Here is a 22,313-nt window from a genome sequence, read left to right as displayed (position 1 = left end):
ACAAAGCACATATCTTCAACAGATATTTAGATAGGGGGGAGGGAGGAGTAAGTTGGGTGATTGGAAACAGCAAAACAGGTCATGGTGGGGTTGATTTTTATTCCTTGCCAACTCTTTGGGGCCCTGACCCCTTAGAGAGCTGAGTAGACTTCTTCCTGGTTGACTTACTGAGCTTCTACAATACACAAAGGAGAAGGCAAAAAATGTTAGCACCATGGAAAAGCAAGTCCATTAAATATTAAGCTGTAAAATGAATTCGTGATCATAAACTGAGACACTAACCTTGACAACAGACTTTAAATGTGACTTATTTCTTCACCCACAGAAAGTTCTGATATAGTATTGATATTTGTCGTCATTTTATTATAATTAAGGACACACCCTTTGAATGTTTTGCATGCACTTTGTTTTCTAGTGAGTAACCCACACCTGAGAACATAGGTTGAAGAAGAGTAGATTGTTTTTCCCTAATTTGGTTCCAAAATTAGGAGTAGGGCCGTGTGTGGGTAGAGTCCGCACGTTAGTCTGAGTCTTCAGATTGCTGTCTTTCTTTTGGGTCACAGGAGGCAGAAGCTAAAGGCGCATCTTCTTTGCATACAGCTGAGCAAGTTGATGTGTCTTGTTTCACATCTTGTTCTGAATTTTTATTGGACATGTAGGCATGATATGTGTCTTGTACTGAGCTTTGGTAGGAAGAACAGTTAGAATCTGGTTTTATGTCTTCTGATTGCAGATCAGTTGGGCTTTGACTTTTTCCGCAACTCATATCCTCTGATTTGATGTCCCTTGTTTGCACAGCATCTGCTTCCATATCTTGTTTTTGACTTCCTGTGGATTGAAGTTCTTGTACTGAGCTTTGGTAGGAGGAACAGTTAAAATCTGACTTCGCGTCTTCTGACTGCAGGTCACTTGGAGTCTGGCTTTTCCCGCAGCTCATATCCTCTGACTTGATGTCCCTTGTTTGCACAGCATCTGTTTCCATAACTTCTTTCTGGATTCCTGCAGATTGAAGGTTTTGTTGGTCTTTATCTTGGTGCTGACTGTCTTGTTGTAGAACATCTTGGGATTGTTCATCTAGGTCAGCTGGAATAGCGGCATGCAGAGTCTGGGTTTCTTGGAATAGAGATCTTTGCTTTCGGGATTCTTTCACTTGTAGATCTTGGGTTTGCCAGGTCTGGGAGTCCCAATTTCGGGAATGCTGCATTTCAAGTTGCCATTCTCGTGTTCCCCATTCTTTGCTTTTCCAGTCTTGAGTTCTCCATTCTTGGGATTGTTGGCCTAAAGATTGCCAGGTTTGGACTTTCCTGTCTGGAGATTGCCAGTCATGGTATTCCTGGATTTGCATGTCTGGGTGTAGCTGCCTTGGGGGTTTCTCCTCTTGGATTCGCAGGTTCTCAGCTTGCTGATCTGGGAGTTGCAGTATGGTTTGACTAACTTGGATTTCCTTATCTATGTATTGCTTGTTTTGAAACAGCCAGCTTTTGATGTGCTTGTCTAGGGATTTCCTCCTTGGGGATGGTTGGTCTTGAATGTGCATATCTAGGGGTTTCTGCTTTGCACATGGACAGCCTTTGCTTTGCTGTAGTTGGGAATGCTTCTTTGATGGTCTCCTGCTCTGAAGTTCCTCCTCAGGTTTCCATTCCTCGGTCATTAACATGACTTCCGATTTAATGTCTTGATATGATAAATGCACAGCTCTCTGTTCTTGAGATTGGACATTCTGTAGCTGAAAATCCAGAGACTGTCGATCTAGGTGTTGCATATTAGAGGACTGCGCAGAAAGTAATGATGTGGCTCCAAACGGTATGGCTTGTAAGGGCAGAACTTGTCTTTGGGAAGAGAGGTCTTGAGCAGGCATGTCTAGGGACGGTAGGTGGTCAGATAGTGTGTCATGGGATTGTGTATTTTGCGGCGCTATGCCCTGGGATTGCTTGTCTTGGGATGTAATTCCATGAGACTCTGTGACATGAGATGTTGACGCTTCAGATAGCAAGTCTTGTTCTGGTGAAGTTTCGGCTCTCAGAGCTTGGGATGGCAAGTCTTGGGGTGGTAAATTGTGGACACTTTTTACAGAATAAGATGGAAAAAGTTGGAGTTTTGAGGCTTTGTCTTGCAACGATGGGGTTTTCTCTTGGGATTGTGTGATAGCAGCTTGCAGGTCTTCGTCATTTAGTGGTTCAGTAGCCATCATGATTTCTGAGGGCTTTTTCTCTAGAACAGGAGGCAAATGTTTCACCTCCACTTCTTCCCCATAAAGGTTTAAAGTTTGAGGGAGGTATTTCTGTCGTTCATCTGCCACAAACAGAGAAGATGTGTTGAAACTATTGCTGCCTCTCCTGCCTGCATGTTGGAAGGTAAACTGATTTTTTGTGACTTTTAACTTGAAGAATGAATAGCCTCCAAAGAAAACAGGTTTTATGTTTGTCGTTGAATCATCACTTGTAGTCTCTTCTTGTAGCTCAAATTGTATGACACCATTTTCGTCAGGAACAGATAGTTCACTCTCTCGAGTAACATCCGAAGGCAAGAAAAACACAATCTATAAAACCAAAGGGTGAGGGAAACAATAGAACAGAATCATCTTTGACATTATTTTCGTCTTGTAGTCCCAAATTATTTTTCCTCTCTGCCTTAAGATAGTAGATAGGAAGTAAAATCTACAGGAGGAATCAGAAAACAAACCCAGGACTGCTTTTGCCATCAACTCATTAGTCTTGTTTATTTATATTTACTTTTTTTGCATTTGTTTTTCGGCCACATGGCTTGTATGGGGTCTTAGTTCCCTGACCAGGGAGAGAACTCATGCTTGCTAAAGTGAAGCTTAACCACTGGACCACCAGGGAAGTCCCAGCTCGCTGTTTGTTTTTATGGACAAGTCTTCAGCCTCTGTTGTCTCATCTATTGAAGAGGGGAGTTTATTGAGATTGTCTGGATTAGTCTTCCCATACTTAGGATTTGGCTCAGATGGTAAAGAATCTGCCTGTGGTGCAGGAGACCAGGGTTCAATCCCTGGGTCGGGAAGATCCCCTGGAGAAGGGAATGGCAACCCACTCCCATTTTTCTTGCCTGGAGAATCCCACGGACAGAGGAGCCTGGTGGGTTACAGTCCATGGGGTCGCAAAGAAGAGGGACACGACTGAGCGACTAACACTTTCACTTTCTAAGATATTTTAAATTATCTACTCAGTATTCATATATTCACGTTTATAAACATTTACTTATGACCTACTAGATGAACTGGACACTCAAGATCAAACACAGTCAAATGTGGGGTTTTCTCTATAATTGTGCTCAGAATTATAGATAGGTCAAGATATAAATGGATAACAATGCAGTTTATCAAATGCTACTGTAGAACTAGGTACCATGTGCTTCATGAGAACGTAGAAGATGACCTAATTCTGAGAGTCGGCAAACAATTCACCGAAGAAGAGATATTTGGTCTGTGTCCTGATGGATGAACAGAAATTCCTTGGGTATAAAGGTAAGATGAAGGAAGAAAGGAACCAAAGTCCAGGGAGAGGGGACAGTGGATACAAAAACATAAGGCGGTGGTATAGCAAGTGTGATGGCAGGTGGTGAGCAGTGAGATATTGTCAGATGGTGTGTAGGTCCTGTAAGCAGAAGGTGTCCTTTCAGAGCCATACAGTGAAACCTCGTTTCCAGTGTGTGGTGTTGAGAGTTAGAATCTGTGGCAGGTGGTTAGATCATGACTGTGAAGCCCTCATAAATGAGATTTGTGCCCTTATAAGAGGGACCCCAAAGAGCCCCGTGATTTGTCCTTTCTTCCATGAGAAGACTGCCATCTGTGAACCAAGAAGCGGGTCCCCACTAGACCCAGAATCTGCTAGCACCCTGATCTTGGTCTTCCCGGCTCCCAGACCTGTGAGAAATACATTTTTGTCTTTTAAGCTACCCAGTATTTAGCACAGGCTTCCCAAGTGGCTCAGTGGTAAAGAATCCACCTGCCAAAGCAGGAGCCACACAAAATGAAGGTTTGATTCCTGGGTTGGGAAGAGCCCCTGGAGGAGGAAGATCCCCTGGTCCAGAATTCTTGCCTGGAAAGTTCCATGGACAGAGGAGCCTGGTGGGCTGCAGTGCAGAGAGTCCCAGGGTCAGAGTTGGAACGGGTGCAGAGCACACGTGGATGCACGCACGTCTTTACACGGCACCCCAGCTGCACTAGGGCAAACTCTGTCACCGAGAAGCGGGATTGCTGCTGCAACCAATACCCACGGAAGCAGAAGCAGATTTGGAACCGGGTAATGCGTGGAAGTGGGAAAAGTTTTGAAGTGCATGCTCAAAAGGGCTTATATTATTGTGAATGAACCATTGGGGCAATTCCAGTGAGAGCCCAGGAAGAAAAAAGGAGAGCTGTGGAGAAAACTTCACTCTTAGAGAACACCTTAGTAATCCTGAATGAGGTGTTGGTAGAAACATGGATGATAAAGGTCATTCTGATGAGGTCTCAGACAGAAATGAGGAAAATGTCATTGGAAACCACAAGAAGGTGATCTTGGTATAAAGTGGCCAAGAACTTGGCTGGACTGTGTTTATGTTCCAGTATTTTGTGGAAGATAGAACTTGCAAGCAATGAAGTTTAACTGAAGCTATTTCTAAGTGAAGTGTTGAAGGTGAGGCTTGGCTTCTACTGACAGCTTATAGTAAAATGTGAGAAGAGAAAAATGATTTAAAGATGGACTTATTAAGCCAAAAGGAAGTGGGACTCTATGGTTTGGAAAATTCGCAGTCCATCTGTATTGAAAAAAATGGGACCATGTGAGAGTAGATCAAGCAGTGACTTCCCTTGTGGCCCAGTGGTTAGGGATCCAGCCTGCAGTGCCGGGGACACAGGTTTGAGCCCTGGTCGGGAACTAAGAGCAGCTGAGCCGGTGTGCTCTGAAGGCCGCATGCAGCAGCTAAGGAATCCCGTGAGATGCAACAAAGACCCAGCCACAAAAAAGAGAGCAGACCAAGTGACTGATTTGATGAGGAAGGTTGTATGGGTCAGCCGTCTCACCAGTAGCCAGAAGCTATTCTCCAAGACAATGGAAGAATGACCCCCAAAGTCATCCAAGATCACCAGGGCTGCTACTCCCACTACAGACCCTGAGCACAAGGGCCCCTGAAGAGTGGTTTCAAAGCATGGGACCAACTTGCAGGTTCAGGCAGAGTCAAGTTGCCCTCACCCCCTGCCTTGAGGTGGGGCCAAGACAGAGCTGCTGCAGGCACTGTGCCCAGCAGATCCACAGGGACATGGCGACCTCCCCCTCGATTTCAAAGCACAGGGCCACGGGCGCAGGACCCCAAGCCGGCAGCCGCAGGCATGGGGCTCCAGCCCAGGTGAGCCACAGCGCCCAGGCGGGGAGTTGCCACGGGGTCTTCCTGCTAAGCTGTGGGGCTGAGGTCCTCCCAGAGTGCTTGGAAGACAGAGCGTCAAGCCCAAGAGGACCATTCTTTCGCCTTAAGTTTTAAGTTGTTTTGATTGAACTGTCAGGTTTGAGATGTACTTGAGACCTATCCTTCTTTCCCATTTCTCCCTTTAGGAATGGGAATGTATATCCCATGCCCACTCCCTCGCTGTAGTTTGGAAGTTTGGTTTCATAACATGCTTGGTTTCACGGGTTCACAGCTGGAAGGAATTTGCCTCAGGCTGAGTCATATCTTAACTGTCACCCTTTAATTTAGATGATGCTTTAGCTGAGACTTTGGACTTAGACTTTACAGTTGATGCTGGAACAAGAGAGAACTTTTGGGGCTGCTAGGATAGAAAGGATGTATTTTTCATGTGAGAAGGACATGAATTCGGGAGGGGGCAAGGATGGAAATTAATTTTCATATGTTGGAAATTAATCTCCAATGTGATTGTATTTGGAAGTGTGGCCTTTGGTTGATAAATTATATCATGAGAACCATGCCGTCATGAATGGGGTTAATGATCTTATAAAAGAGACTCCAGAGGCCTCCCTGGCTCCTTCCACCATATAAAGGCACAGCAAGAAGACATAAACCAGGAAGCGGGCTCTTACTGGACTCTGGATCTGCTGGAACCTTGATTTTGGACTTACCTGCAGAGCGCCAAGAAATAAAATTCTGCTGTTTAAGTCACCCAGTCTGTTTTTTTTTTAATAGAGGCCTAAATGGATTAAGATACTAGGCTAGGAAATTTGGACTTTCCATATAGGCTTCCCTGGTGGGTCAGATGGTAAAGAATCTGCCTGCAATGAAGGGGACTCATGTTTGATCCCTGGGTTGGGAAGATCCCCTGGAGAAGGGAATGGCAACCCATTCCTGTATTCTTACCTGGAGAATCCCATGGACAGAGGAGCCTGGCGGGCTACGGTACATGTGATCGCAGTCAGACAGGACTGAACGACTAACGCTTTCACTTTCATTACAGACAAGTAAGATCTGTTGAAGTTCTTTAAACAGCTAAGTGACAGCATCTGATACAAACTCTAGCCAGTGCTTCCCATTCCTTACAACTTTATCTTTTTTTTTTGAGAAGAGTTGTCATTACAGACCAGTCTTCTGGGTTTTATCAGCCTGTGCCCTTTTCTGAGGTCATCTATAGAGTTGGAAGAGACTACTGTTTCTATCTGATGGAGCAATTGGACTTCTAAGTGATTAAATGACCTAATTGTGGTTACCCAATGGGTGGATGACAGGCTGAAAACGTGACTCTCCACATGCTCACATCACCATTCCCCACTATCCTAGTTTGCTCCCACACCTAGATGTCATCCTTCTTGGAGGGCATTTATGTGAAGATAAATGGTACTTTAAGGGAGATGTCTGAATTTTTACTTAATCCCAAACTTCCATTTTGTTTGAATTGTAATTCATTTGTTAAAAGAGCAGTTTGGAGCCATGAATTATAGTTTATCTAGCTTTATTTAAGTGCTATGATTTTAATAAATTTACTCATCCCTAAAGATAACTGAGATTACCAGGTGCTAAGCAAGGCTCCAAAGCCATGTCAGCTAATTGTTATGACATCTATATGAGGTTATTATCCTTGTTTTATGACTTAAAGAGCTAGGTTCAGAGAGATTTTAAGTAATCCAACCAGTGTCAAGAGCTGTTCACTTGTGAACCTGGGATTTATACACTGAAGTAGAATTACAGGTCCTGTGCTTTCCTGTCTAATCACTCTAACCTATGCTTCCTTGTAAGAGTTACTTCAGTTACACCTTACTTCAGAGTGGTTACGACTGAAGACTCAGAAATAACGCTTTTAGGTGCCGTGGTGGGCACGATGGTGGGCATGGTAAATATTGTGTCCATTCCTTTTCCTCTTCCCGGGATCAGGGTGCGTATCACATGGTATCTTTAAATCCTCTATTGTAGTTTGCATATTGCTATGCAGTTACAAAGCTCTGTTCATAGAATTAAATTGGATAGTTATTCAGTGTGAGCAACTGGTTTTAATATTGTCCCTAGAGGGCCCCACAAAGTTTATAATCTTCTGTATTTGTATCAAGGAAGGAGCAATGCGCCAGGTATGTGGGCTCAGATAATATAATCAAAATGTCACATGCGAGTTAAACTGTACATTTATACTCACTTATAACAGAAGATTCTCTGAAAACTGGGATAAATTTAGTCCATGAAAACCCTATAGGGTAACATCATATTTAAGGGTAAACTAACATTTTTTTACCCTAGGACTGGGGACAGGGAATGGTTGGGTATGCTCCGCATTCAAAAAACAGAAAAATGTCCAGGAGGCTCTACACAGTTTAGTAACTCAAGAAAAATAAGGAATAAAATTTGTAAATAAAAGTGTCTTTATTGGGAAAATAGACGTCTATCTAAAAAAATCTAGGAAATCAATAAACAAGCCACTAGAGTTAACAAGTTTGATAAGGTCATAGCACACCGATATATAAAAATAACTCCATTTCTCCTTCTAGGAACGGACATCTGGCAAGTAAAATTTTTAAATGCCATGTACAATAGCAAGAAAAAACGTGAACTTAAGGGTGAATTTAACAAAATATGCAGAAGATTTATACACTGAAAAGTACAAACTATTGCTCAGAGAAATGAAAGGAGTTATAAGAAAATGTGAACATATCATAGACATTGACAAGAAGACTAAATATTACTAGTAAGCAACTTTCTCCAGATCATTTATAGGTTCAATAGAGCTCCAATCAAAATCCAAGTAAGATTTTTGTAGGAACTGACAGTTTCTAAAACATATATGGAAATCTTGAACACTTAGAACAACCAAAAAGTATTTTGAAAAAGAACAAAGAAGATGTTCATTGCTTGATTTTAAGAATTACTCTAGGGAAATCACAGGGAAGAAGACAGGATAGGAAAGCCCTGGAATCTGTCCACTCATCTGTGCAGTAATCATACTGGCAGAAACTGGTTGAAGTAACTGTTTTGAACTTCTGGAGTCTGTCTGAACACTTAAAGCTTCCAAAGGACCTCTCAGCTGCTAAACTGACAATTTATGTCAGTCAGTGTCGGCCTTCAGAACAGCAGGGACCACTCGTCTCTCACTCCCAGCCCCTGGTAGGAAGCGGGGGGATGACCGTCCATGTTCCTGGTGTGACCTGCTGGAGTTGGGATGGGCAAGAAGGACCTTGTGTCCCAAATAATCAGGTTTCCGTGTTGTAATTGTAGATCGATGCTTCTCATCACTGAGGTGCAAGGGCACAGGCTGGATGCCATTGTTTCAATCCGTATTGGCTGAGGCAGCTTTGAGGGGAGCTACCCCTACCTTCAACTATTTTTGTTTTGATTTGATGTTCAGAAACAATTATGTGTATGTGAGAATGTAGAAGCCCACCATACGGGCCCAGGAAAAGACTCATGCTGAGAAAAGTCCTGAGAAGCTCTTAAGCTTTCATCTCAGCTGTTCTCTGGCAGAGATGCCCTACAGCAATAAAAACAGACAAGCCCTCTCCCTAAGAAAACCCAAAGGGAAAGGGAGAGTCTGATTTCAAGAGTTCGTACGTTATAAGATTCAGATGTCCGGTTTTCAACAAAATAAATCTCAAGGTCTACAAAGAAACAGAAAAATGCGGTTTATTCGGGGGTGGTGGTTGTTTAATCACTGAGTCGTGTCCGACTCTCTCAACCCCGTGGACTGTAGCCCGCCACGCTCCTCTGCCCACGGGATTCTCCAGGCAAGAATACTGGAGTGGGGTGCCAGTTCCTTCTGCAGGGGATCTTCCCGACCCAGGGATCGAACCTGGGTCTCCTGCATTGCAGGTGGACGGACTCCTTACTGCCTGAGCCAACAAAACAAATGAGCAGAAATTGTCCCTGAGGAAGCCCAGGCTTCAGATACGCTAGACAAAGCCTTTAAAACAGCTCTATTAAAGACCCTAGAAGAGCTAAAGAAAATCATGTGCAAACATAGCAAAATGATATATGAACAAAATGAAGATATAAATAAGATATAAATTATAAAACAGAACCAAGATAATTTCTAGAGCTGAGAAATTTAATAAAAATGCACACCAGAGGGGTTCAGAAGTTGATCTGAGCAGGCAGGAGAAATCATCAATGAACTTGAAGATAAGACAGTTGAAATTATTGGGTCTGAGGAACATAAAGAGGAAATAGTTAAGAGAAGCGAGCAGAGCCTGCAGGACCTGGGAGCTGAGACTGAGCCAGCACACGCGTGGCTGAGATCTCGGAAGAGAAGGAGAAAGAGGCAAAAATAATATTCAGAGAAATAAGGACCGGAAACTTACCAAATCCGGTGAAAAATATTCATCTACAAATCTAAGAAGCTCAATGAGCTTCAAACAGGATAAATTCAAAGGGACACACACCAACACTCATAATTAAACTGTTGAAAGACAGAGACAGAGACTCTTTTAAACAGAAAAAGTGCCACATCACACGTGAGGAATCCTCAGTTGATTATTAATTTCTTTCATATGTAAAATAGAGATGCTTTAGTAATTTATTTAAGATTAAGTTGTGTTAGGTGATTATACCAATAACTAACATAGTGAACATTCAATAAATGTAAGCTCTAGTGATTCTTATAAATACTATTGGTCTCACTTAAATAGTTTTCTTCCTCTCTGTTGAGGGGATTGCTTCACACAGCTTTATGGCCCAGGTATAAGCTCCCCATGTTACAATAATATGGATCCCCATTTAGCCTTGCTTTTCATATGTTTTGACAAAGAGATAAGGAGTTATGTCTGAACAGAGGTGACTATGGATAGCAGACAGGAATAAAAAGCAACATGGTTTGTCTCCAAGCGTGGAGCGAACTGTCAGTTTTAAGTTTGTCCCTCCTTGATCTTCCTAAACTTAGAAATTGTAATTCAGCACCTGAGAATACAGCTCTGCGCACTTAATAGGCTAAAGGTCACCTTGACATGTCCCAGGAGGAATCCATACTCACAAACAGCATTGAACGCACCTCGTTTGAATTTGCCCAGCAGTTGCTTCTAAAGGAGGCGATAGTCACAGCGATGCTGAGCTCTGCTATGCTGATGATCAGTAAGATTGACAAAATTCCCTGTGAATAATGAAGATAAATATATGGCATTTGGAATGAAAGCCATTTTAAAGATATAAACCGAGGACCAGTTACACTGTATGACCAAGCATGGGAAAGCCCATGCTTTAGATGCATCTGGAGCCATCGGTGATTGAACTGTTTTCATCCTATGTATGCCTTTCTGATAAGCAGGGATGGTGAACTCCAATGCCCGTAGAGGCACCGGACAGCCATCTCAAACGGGTGAAACAGGAGGGCAGAAAGGCGAGAACAGATACATTCCCTAGTGTCCGTTACTCAGTTCCAGGCAATAGTTGCCGTGTGGGAATATGAGAAGCTTGATGCCTCGTGTTCTTTTCTTTCCCGAGGCAGCTGTATATACACACTGTTAATGTGAAACTTTCCAGTTATTTGTTCACTTCTGTGAACCAAATGGAACATACTTTGGGTTTGGCGTAGCCTATAGATTGCCATTTTGCACACTCTGCTTTAAGGGGATGTATAGTCACCTTAAAGCAGGGAGAAGTAGCGGGGAACAGCACGGTGTCCAAAAAGTTTAGCCTCTGGAAACAAGAAGAGCTGACTGCAGCTGGGTCCAGTGTCACACTTAACCTCGGACAAGAGTCTGCCTAAATTTTGATTTCCCTGCAACACGGCCAAAAGTTTGAATATTTTCCTTTCTTTCTTTTTTTTTTTTTTTTGAGAAAATCACAATATATGCAGCGGAAAGGCTACCCACTCCAGTATTCTGGCCTGGAGAATTCCATGGACTGTATAGTCCATGGGGTCGCAAAGAGTTGGATACAACTGAGTGACTTTCACTTTCACTGTGAATTTACCAGCTTCACCTGGTGAACAAGATGGTCTGACCTTGGTCTTTGTGGAACTTCCGTCCTTGTAAGGGAGGCAGACAGTGACAAATAATTAGGCAATTATTTACTTCACTAAATTATGATAAATGCTATGAAAAAACACTGGGGGCTAGGTACTACTAGTAATATAACGGGAGACCTGCCCTGGGATGGGCAGAGGTGTGATCAGGAAGGACTCCCTTAAAGACATGATGTTTGAGATTACACAATGGGGATGAGTTCAGCGGGTGGGTGGGAAAATATAGGTGCTGGGCTGGGGAACATTTGAAGAAAGAATAAGTGGTCTAGACACCTTAAAGAATTCTAGAAGGTGTGAGGGGTGGGGGGCATGCAGTGAGGACACAGGCCTGGAATCATGTGAGAAAGTTAGGCCAGGCACATGTCAGAGTCTCATAAACCTTTAAGATTAGGGTCTAAATTCTATGTTTAACAGGAAGCCATTGAGTAATTCTGTTCAGATGTGCATTTTTAAGCGACGACTTTAGCCGCAGTGTAGACAATGGATTGGTGTTTGGGGCAGAAGCCAGTCCGGGAGATGTGTAAAGCCCACCGCTCCTGGATCTTTTTAGTTTGTATTTGACATTTGGGTTGTGTTTAACAAGGAATTGTGGAGTGATATACATAGGAGGTCTTGGAACCGAGTCGCCTGGATTCTGTATGCAGGAGCTAACTAATCCTCTGATGCACATCTGTGCCGGGCAGGAACAGAGTTTTGTTCATCTGGGGGTTTAACCTCAGAAGACCATTTCTTCCTGGTATGTACTAACGTAATGTAGTGGTGGCCTCCTGTCTACTAGGAAAAGGGATAAGACTAATAATGGAGCATCACGTTCTTGGTCCAATTAGGATTTTGTCTCTTACATTGTTTTCTGACTTTCCTTTCCTATGAGTCTAATTCTGTAACTTATTTCAGAACATATCAGAGTGTACTAGGCTCACTCTAATGGGTAATCGTGAGGATCAAACAAGACCTCATATTCAGTAACTGACAGCTGTTTTCCTTCTTTATTGCGGGAGACAATTTCCCCTGATCCCACTTCACTTCCATCCACCCAAGTCAAATCTCATTAACATTCAAGGACAAAAGCCTTCAATATTTGACTGATTGGAATTGAATGAAAGCCCAAGATTTGCTTAGAGAGTAGAAAGAAAGGCCTTTTGGAATTGCTGACACACGTAAAAATAATGTCATTGAGTACTTATTAGAGTAACACTTAAAATAACCCCTATATTTTCTGGTAAAGATACGGTTCATCTCTTGTAATGAGTAAAACTCTATATATAATGATTTATGTTCTAAAATTATTATAAAACACTTTAAGTGCCTCAGACACTTTCTCCAACTATATTTAGCATTAACTGAGCAAACTATTTAGATCATTCTATTCCTTAATAAGACTGATAAGGTAAAACTGAATCCAATCCCCGTCAATACTAATAGGAAGAGCTGAAACCTATTGGCCCCTTGCACCGTACCTAGTGAGTAACTGTCACAACACACCAATGAGGTGGGCAATCTTATTGTCTTCATTTTTCAAATGAGGAAAGTGGAGGCTCGGAGAAGACAGAGTACTAGGCTAAGGTCGCGAGCCTCTAAGTGACACAAACAGGAGTCAAATCCAGACTCTGTGGCTCTAGAGACACACTGGTTCGTCTCAACAGTGAGCTCAAATGCTGAGGCAACCTCGATTATAGGAGTCAAAATTGATGGGTCGATGCATCGTGAACATTGCTCATGCAAGATGATACAGATTCGTTGCCCAGAATGAGACCACTTACGTTGTAAAGGACTCTGCCGATCACACATATTCCTTCAAGGGAAGGCCCCTGGCAGTACTTGTGTTGGTATCTGTAGCTGATGATGGTGAAAATGATTCCAGCCACTGCAACCATGGAACTGATAAGATTCAGGCCCGTGACACTTTGTCCCTGGAAAAGAGTTTAAAGAATAACAACAAAATAAATAAACTCTTTGAAAGAATTTCTTCGTGCTTTTATCTTTCCAGATTCCCCTCAGGGAGGAACTGCTCCATCAGTATCCTGAATTCGTCAGTCATGAGCCAGACCCGGTTTCAGAATGAGCCCGGGAGCTAGGGAAGTGGCCGGTGCGGCAGGGGAGCTCCGTAGTTTGCTCTGCAGCTGTGCTCATATTCAGCTGGGTCCAACCCTGCAACCCCATGGACTGTAGCCCACCAGACTCCTCTGTCCATGGGATTTTTCCAGGCAAGGGTACCGGAGTGGGTTGCCATTTCCTACTCCAGGGCATCTTCCCGACCCAGGGATCGAACCCGCGTCTCGTGTTTCCTGCCGTGGCAGGCGGATGCTTCACCACTGTGCCATCTGGGAAGCCCCTGAGTGCTCTGTGGTTAATGCTAAAGAAAATGTTCTTTTTATCCTAATGTGTTTCATAATCTACAAGCAACATTGCGTGTTAGAGAGTATCTTGGCCTTGTAATTAGAACTGATTTTTCAGTCCTAGCAAACTATGACTGTATACACATCAACAAATCTCTTGTAATTTCCATTTCTACTTTTACAAGTGAGAGTGGTGTCACCTAACTTTAGGGCATATCTGCTTGTTTATTTTAATAAATATTTCATGTAGGTCAGCTATGTGTCAGGTGCTGCGTTAAGCCCGTGAGACACAAAAATAAACACAAAAGATGAGGTCCTGCCTTCATGTGGCTTACATCACCCCCTAGAGGATTCAAACTATAAGCAACCAAATCAATAACATATTTACAGATGGCAATGAATTTGGACTGAGATTGAATGGTTTCCTTCTTTTTGCTCTCATTTTTCAAGGCTGCAAGCTATTAAAAGTTCAGATGGTACCACCAATTTCCTATTCCCTTTACTTCCTATTTTTTTTAATTTTGTTTTGTTATATAACTCTTGAGTTCCTTTGAAGGAAGGGAGGTGTCATTCATCACCAATCCCAGCATGGATATTCCTCTTTCAAAAGAAAAACGAAGAGAAGTCTCCTATCTTGGTTCCGTGGATGGTTACTATACTTGACTGTGTCACGTCTGTTGGGGTGGGAGGTGCAATGAGACATTTATACATTCACACGCCCCGTCCGATCCGGGAGGCCTTGTGACTCTCTGTGGCATAACTTGGAAGTACACCTATGATTTTAATGTTTGCCCCAAACACAGATTTTTTTCTGCCAACTGGGATTTTGGCAGAAAATATCCAAGGGCACGGGCATATACCACCTCGTTCAGTCCTCAGCCTTTTGGTCCCTTCAAGGCTCTGTTTTGGCTCCCAGAGGACATTTCATGGACTAACATCTCTGACTCAGCAATCCCTCGGGTGTATTCTGCTTTACAGTTTGCAAAGAGGGTGCACAGCCTTAGTCTCCTCTCATCCTCGTGAGAGTTTTATGATGTAGGCAACCCCCCTTTTATCCCCAGGTCACAGATGAGTAGGATTCAGGGATCACGTGATTGTGAATTCGGAGGAACGGCTCTGATGGAGCCGACCCCACGCTGCCCAGGTTAGCACTGCTGTCTCCGTGATTAACGGTCTGCCTCCCTCTCAGTGAGTCGTGGGTAGGTCTACCTTATCCTTGATACATTCCTCAGCTCAAAAAGGAAGTCAATGCAGAGAGGAGAGTGACAGTTGAGGCTTCATCTGCATCGTCTGTATCTATTTCCACAGGTGGGGAGAGACGGAGGCTTTCGTCCCCGCTAGACCCCCCCTGTGGTTTGCAGCTATCCCTAGAGGATATTGGCAGAGGACCGTAAAAAAGAGTTAAAATGGCTTTGAGAGAAAGTCTACTTCTCCAGGGCCTTAAAAAAATCAGACCGGTTAGAAGGGCTTATAAACATTTAAGTATCATTTTGTCTTCTATGTGGTATCTTATTAAATCTTCAGAATAATCCTTCAAATCTGACACGCAGTGATGAGCAGTGGCCTGGATTCAGCCCTAGACTAATCCAGCCTCAGTGCCAGACTCCTTCCTGCAGACTTTGGGCAGACCCCAAAGAGAAGACTCTGCCGTCGTGTGTGTGTGTGTGTGTGTGTGTGCGCGTGTGTGTGCTCAGTCACTCAGTTGTGTCTGCCTCTTGTGACCCTATGGACTGCCTGCGAGGCTCCTCTGCCCATGGGATTCTCCAGGCAGGAATAGTGGAGCGGGTTGCCATTTCCTCCTCCAGGGGATCTTCCTGACCCAGGGCTCTAACCCACATCCCCTGCGCTGGCCAGCGGATCTTTACCACTGCGCCACCTGGGGAGCCCGTTGTTGGGGTAGGGGCATAAGAACTGGGATCCTGGGGTTGATTTTGGTTACAGTGGGGTTTATGCACCTTGACAGAGTAAATATTTGGAGCCAGATACAGTTGTTTTCTTTGACTATCCTTCGTATTTTAACTTGTTGAGAAACATCCCCGGGCTCTACCCCCTGGCTGACAGCAGTGCTGCCCACCCTGCCACCCCCTGGTCGGGACAATCACAAATGTCTTCAGCGAGGGGCTTCCCCGGGGGTCCGGTGGCTAAGCCTCCGTGCTCCCCCTGCAGGGGGCGTGGGCTCCGTCCCTGGTCAGGACCTCAGACCCTGCTTGCTGTGCTTGGCAGAGGGAAAAAAAAGTATCTTCAGGCTTTGTTTAATGCTCCTGGGGGCGGAGCTGGGGAAGGCACAAAGTTACTCCCAGTTAAGCACTGCTGAGTTAGGGGAATGTAAATGGTCTTTAGCAAGCAACTCCTTTGGTTGATTTGACCAAGGCAATGGCACCCAGCGGAGGGGTGCAGGGCTCATACTGACACTGCCAAATAGCAGTGTCCTGAACTGCACATTTGATGGGCAAAGATTTTCCTGGAAGGGCCTTTATTACTTAAGGCTTTCTACCCAAAGATGGTCTAAAAGAAGCAGACAGTTTCAAATTGCACAGAAGTCACACAGTGACTTACCATACACTTGTCATTACTGTTGGTTCCTGTGAGGTACCCTGTGATAGTAAACTGTTAAGAAGAAAAGAGAGAAAAGTTAACAGGTGATGATGGGTTTGCTTGCCCTCCAGGGTAACTTCCTTTGGAGAGTATATCGTACCCGACCTCTCTGTGACCCTCCCAGACCCTTCCGTATCTGGTCTCTTCCACCAGGGGAGGAGAGTGGGCACTGACGTAAGAAGGAATCCTGTGCTGGCCGTGCCTGGCACTCAACAGGGCTCTTTGCCAGCGTCAGGTGGGCGAGGCAGGCCCTGCTTTAAGGTCCAAAAGGTATCACCCAGCTGGGCTCCAAAAGAAAGACAGTCTTGGGCTCTGGGCCTGGAATAGTGAAGAGCTCTGTCTGCTCTGAGTACACACGGGGGCTGGAATCCGGTGTTATCTCACCCGCTTATTTATATGAAACACAAAGAGCCTAGCTGTTGTTTAGTCGCTCAGTCATGTCCAACTCTTTGCAACCCCTTGGACTGTAGCCAGCCAGGCTCCTCTCTCCATGGGATTCTCCAGGCAAGAATATTGAGTGGGTTGCCGTTTCTTCTCCAGGGGATCTTCCCTACCCAGGGATTGAACCCACGTCTCTTGGAGAAGAGGGCATCAGAGGGTGAGATGGCTGGATGGCATCACCAATGCAGTGGATGTGAACTTGGGCAAACTCCAGGAGATAGTAAGGGACAGGGAGGCCTGGTGTGCTGCAATCCACGGGGTTGCTGACATGACTGGGAGGCTGAACAACAACAACTTCTGCATTTCAGGTGGGTTCTTTACCACTGAGCTCCTGGGAAGCCCGAAGAGCTTAGGACCACAGAGGAAAAACGAGATCCACGTCCCCCAAGATGGAGTCCACATCTGTTTTAATGTTCCAATGATGAGAACGTCTGCAATGGGAATTGGTTTTCCACTTTAGGCATGTTGGGCCTTGGAGTCAAGGCCCTTGAGGAGACATGTAGGGATCAGAACGTTACCTCTGATACCTCCTTCAGCTTCACTTCCCACCTTGGGTCACCATCAGGCTAGTTCTATTTCCAGGTCATTCTTGAAGCTGTCCACCTTTATCTTTGCTGCTGCCCAGATAGTTCAAGGTACCACCTCTCCATTCCTGGAATCTTGCAGCCTCCCCCCAGCTGACAAATCTGCTCTTATCCCTGGGCTCAGTACCCACTCAGGGGACATAATATTTTAGAGATAACAAGTCTTCAGATCTTACTAACCTTGCTCTAGTATTAAAGTTCCACATTCTTTTTACGACTACAAGGATTGGCACAACTTGGTTCCACTCTACTTTTTTGGCCTCATTTTATGCCACTGCAATAGACTCATTGGTCTTCTTTCTGCTGCTCTTCCCCACATCAAACCCTCAGCTCATGCTTCACTGCTGCCAAGAGCGAGCTTTCTACTTTACGCAGTGAACGCCTGTGTGCAAAGCACTTCCCTGACCTCCCAGCACAGGTGCGTTTGCCATTAAATCTTCACCTGATTCCTGGAATTCCTCAGTGTGCGTAGCACAGGTGTAATAACATACCTGTGGAGTTACTTTTACTTTTTCATTTATAGCCCACCTATTAGATGCCAAACCTTGTCCATTTCTCAGAGAAGTCCATCACTTCTCTCAAAGAGGGCCTTGTCCGCCAGCGCTCTGAGCACCCAGGGCCCTCCTGCAGACGTAGTATGGGGACTCGGTAAATATCTTTTCAGTGAAGAGTGGAGGTTTAAAAAGTAACGTGCCAGACCCTCCTTGTCATTCGTGCATGCCGATCACACAGTATCGTGCTGGGAACGTCCTCTCGTGACGGGGGGAAGTGAGGAGGTGGTCCGTGCACTCTGAAAATCATGTTCTGTCCTGTGTTGTTGGCGCTTGGGAAATGAAAGCCGGCAGTACTGCTGGGTGTCTCAGGACGGGTGTGGAGTGTTTACGTTTATCAAAGGAGAACAGGGTTTGAATAGAGACAGCTGTCTCACTTCTTATTTCATCCGTTTGTTCACTGAGCAATTCATTCATTCACGCCTGCTGTGCACCAAGCATGATTCTGAGGTCTGAGAATGTAACAACAGCTATGACAGACAACATTCTTGCCCTCTTGGGACCGCAGGTTTTAATGGCAGAAGCTCTAATGAGTCTACCCTTAAGTATGATGGCAAAGGATTAGGAACCAAGGCTGTGGGGATTGGACAGATACAGCACTGTACTAGGAATTATATTTACAATTCCTTTATTAATTGGATGAATGACATTCATAGAACTGTCTCTGGGCATAATGAAGCAGCTGAACCATAATAATGTATTAAAATTCTCCTTAAGCTTTGAGAGGCTGTGATTGTGAGTGCTGGCCAGGTAGGTTTAAATTACTACCTACTCCCAAATTCCATTTTCTTATTTGCAAAGGGAAAAGTAGGATATATGCCCATCTAATCTCCCAGATTGGTAGTGAGGAGCAAATGACTTACTATACACACGAGGGCTGGAAAACTTTTCAACACTGTACCCCTAAGAGTGGTTATCACCATGAGGATGGTGGTACTACAGTGACCCAAATGGAATCACTTCTTTTGCCGTGGAGGGGATCGGCTGTCTGGTCACCTTGGGGATCACCTGCATGGGATTCAGTATCTCAGGACTGGAGTCAATTCAAACCAATCAGTCTTTATGGTAATTCCTCTAAAGCTCCTAACAGTACTCACAATAAATGCTCCCCAGAATGGATATCCTGTCAAGAAAACCAGGGGAAATGTTTGGGCGAAGTTGAAGTAATTGTACACAAATATAGCTCCGATGCCCGCAGTGATCAGGGCAAGCAGGACCTGGACAGCCTGTGAAGAGAAGAGCGGGCCGGTGAGGCCATGCAGCTGTCTCTCTGGAGCCTCCCAGCCCCTTAGGCATCGCTACTAGAATGTCGCGCTCCCCCGCCTGAGCGCCTTCCCCTTCTGTTCACCCATCACTCAGGTTTCCAGGAGGCCCAGCGGCCTTCCTCTCCTCACTTACCTGTGTCCGTGTCCGAATCCTTCATGCTCACCCTTCCCTGCTGACCGTGTCTCCGCGGGTTATCCGTCCACCTTGCAACTCACAGGTTTGAGCACGTGTCTGACTCTCCCTCTGGCCCTGCGGCCCCCCGCCCTTTTCGGGACCAGGGTTTCGTGGAAGACCGTTCTTCCACAGACTGGGGGGCTGGGAGTACCGTTTGGGGATGCTTCTCCAAAGAGGCGCGAAACCGCGATCCGTCACACGCGCGGTTCGCAGTCGCCTTCACGCTCTGATGAGAATCGAGTGCTGCTGCCCATCTGGCGGGAGGTGATGCCCTGAGCCGCGGGGGCTGCTGGAAATACAGATGAAGCTTCGCCCGCCCGCCGGGGGCTCACCGCCTGCTCTGCGGCCCGTTCGTCGCAGACCATGGGCTGCTACCGACCCCTGCCCTAGACCGCAAGCTTCTCCCGGCGGTGACTCCAAACTACTCACCTTGACATTTTTTCCCCTTCTGTAGAACCAGCCTCCTGTTACCATCCTCACCCCAACACACACACACATTTTCCACATTAAATATAGCCTTTGAGAATTATGGCAACCACTCCAGTATTCTTGCCTGGAAAATCCCATGGATGGAGGAGCCTGCTAGGCTACAGTCCATGGGGTCGCAAAGAGTTGGACACGACTGAGCCACTTCATTTTCACTTGCACTTTCTTTTCTTTCTTTTTTGAAAATGATAGCTTCAGTCCAGCACTCTGAAAGTTTATGAAGTTCCCTGAGCTGGAGCAGAGAGGTTATGTCTCACCTCTTGATACAAAGGCTAGTCTGGAGCCAAGAGTGACCCCGTGGGCCCCTCAGCCTGTTAGGGGTCACAGGGAGAGGGGAGCATGGTGGTCCCTCGGGGTCCATGGCTTTCCTCAGTGCAGAGCATCTCCGTTTCCCCTCTGGCTTCTGGGGTCCCCCCAGGCCACACCTCTATGGCCCTGGGTCACAACTGTCCCCAATAGTGCTCTGATTCTTGTACTAAGGACGGGGGCTGGGCACACAGCTTTGCTCTGGTGTATTTATGACGGAGTGTGTGTGTGTGTGTGTGTGTGTGTGTGTGTGTGTGTGTGTGAACACTGCAGCTCACTATCAGCTCTGAGGGTGGTTTTCAGAGAGCTCCCAGCACCTGTAACAACAAAGGCGATGTTTAACTTCACCTCTAATGGCTTTTAGCTCCAAGAGAGGTGCTCCCACAGCCTGAGGTCGTTTCTTTAATAAGATATTTAGAAAAGTTGCAGCGGTTTCCTCCATCCCCCTTAGGAGGATTCAAAGATGATCACTAGCGCCTCCTGAAACAGGCCAGGAATTTCCTCGGGGTTACTGGTCTTACTCGTGACAGTTGAGCATTCTATTTCTCAGAGTTAAATAAGCCCTCAGAAGCATTTCTGAGACATAGGCAAACCCTGCGTGTTTCTAAACAGAACTTTATTTCCCTTGTTGATCAAAATGTACGGACGTTTTGTGACAACCTAGAGGAGTGTGGGGAGTTTCAGGCGGGCGGGGACGTATGTGAACATATGCTGATTCACGGTGATGTATGGCAGTGAAAGTGGCGGTCGAGCAGTCGTGCCTGACTCCAACGAGTCCATGGGATTCTCCAGGCCAGAATACTGGAGTGGGGAAGCCTTTTCCTTCTCCAGGGGATCTTCCCAACCCAGGGACCAAACCCAGGTCTTCTGCATTGCAGGATATATGGCAGAGGCTGGCACAGTATTTTAAAGCAATTATACTTTCATTTAAAATAAATAAATAATTTGTAAAATGTAGGGAAATGGCTCTTCTACTTAATATACACTTATATGTACACGCTCATGACTTAGGATGCAGGGACTTCCCTGGTAGTTCAGTGGTTAAGAATCTGCCTCGCAATGCAGGGGACGCAGGTTCAATCCCTGATCAGGGAATTAAGATCCCACATGCTGAGGAGCAACTAAGCCCACAAATACTGAGCCCACGAGCCACAATTAAAGAGTCTGTGTGCCCCAATAAAGATCCTGCCTGCCGAAACTAAGACCCAAGGCAGCCAAATAGTAACAAATAAATGAATAAATAGGCAGGATACCTCTTTTTAAAGAGTATAAAAAATAAGGCTGCATTTTAGATGACAGATGAGGGAAAATGAGGGGTATCAATGTCTTTTCTGAAACACATCTCTGCACACATACTTGGAGAAATAACTTAAAGTCTCCTTTCCAGGAAGACCCATGACTGGGAGAGGACTTACCCCCAAGACTTTTGGCTCTCCCTTCAGGAATTCCAGCAGAGAACTATGAGGTCCATAGGGAAGTGCAGTCAATACAGTTTCCTTTGGTTGTACATTGATGACGTGGGTTGATCTTTTGACCTCAGATGATGATTCCATGATTCACTGGCAAAACTCTATGAAAAAAAATGGGTGAGTAACCATTGCAGCCAAGATCATGGGCTGCCATCAGTCTCACATGGAGCCCTCAGCAATGAGCCCTTAGCGATTCCTCAGCCCTAGAACCACAGAATCACAGTCATTGAGTCACAGAGTCATAGAATTCTGGAGCATCTTCTTCTGTCTTCCTGGTGAAGGATCCAGTTATCTGAAAGACTTGCTTTCTTGTCCACTTGTTTGTAAACAGATGGTCAACACAAAATAAATAGATGGTGTACCAACAAACCCTAGTGCTTATGTTCATGAGCTAGAAAGGAGCTAAACGATGAAATATCCTCAGTGTTCCTGACACTGTGGAAGGTGTTTTGCTTTAACGTGTATTCACATTGATTTTTTAACATTTCTACCATACTGAAAATGAGGTACAGAAAGGTTAAATTGCTCAGGGTCACAGACCAAGGGACGGGGAAGGAGTCAGACTCTGCCTGTCTGTCTCCAAAATCTGTGTCAACCATGTTGCTGCCCTCTTTCGAAAAGAGTTTCCCACTTGTGGTTGACTAACTGTCTCACTACTGTTTAACCATATTTCTTTCCAGCGTAAAAATCAGTACATAAAGGTATTGGACCAGATGTAGTTGCCACTT

The 22,313-nt window shown here is 45.1% G+C and overlaps 1 protein-coding gene across 4 annotated transcripts; it reads right to left on the bottom strand.

Annotated features, from left to right (window-relative positions):
* Window positions 1-342: 342 nt before the first annotated feature.
* Window positions 343-21,765, bottom strand: MS4A14 (membrane spanning 4-domains A14). 4 transcript variants are annotated; one of them, XM_081544603.1, is made up of 6 exons: window positions 21,532-21,765; window positions 18,982-19,110; window positions 16,270-16,320; window positions 13,138-13,287; window positions 10,406-10,504; window positions 343-2,539 (listed from the first exon to the last, which is right to left on the bottom strand). In XM_081544603.1, the coding sequence occupies exons 1-6, from the start codon at window positions 21,667-21,669 to the stop codon at window positions 521-523; spliced, it is 2,586 nt and encodes an 861-aa protein (XP_081400729.1). In that variant the 5' UTR covers window positions 21,670-21,765; the 3' UTR covers window positions 343-520. The 4 variants fall into 4 exon arrangements, with proteins under 4 accessions (XP_081400729.1, XP_081400731.1, XP_081400730.1 ...); XM_081544605.1 differs by lacking the exon at window positions 10,406-10,504; XM_081544604.1 differs by lacking the exon at window positions 16,270-16,320.
* Window positions 21,766-22,313: the final 548 nt, after the last annotated feature.

Source organism: Giraffa tippelskirchi, chromosome 11, assembly GCF_054371585.1.
Source record: "Giraffa tippelskirchi isolate mGirTip1 chromosome 11, T2T-mGirTip1v1.2.pri, whole genome shotgun sequence".
NCBI classification, from domain to species: domain Eukaryota; kingdom Metazoa; phylum Chordata; class Mammalia; order Artiodactyla; family Giraffidae; genus Giraffa; species Giraffa tippelskirchi.
The sequence above is the reverse complement of the archived record's forward strand: the minus strand, read 5'-3'. Positions and strand labels throughout refer to the sequence as shown.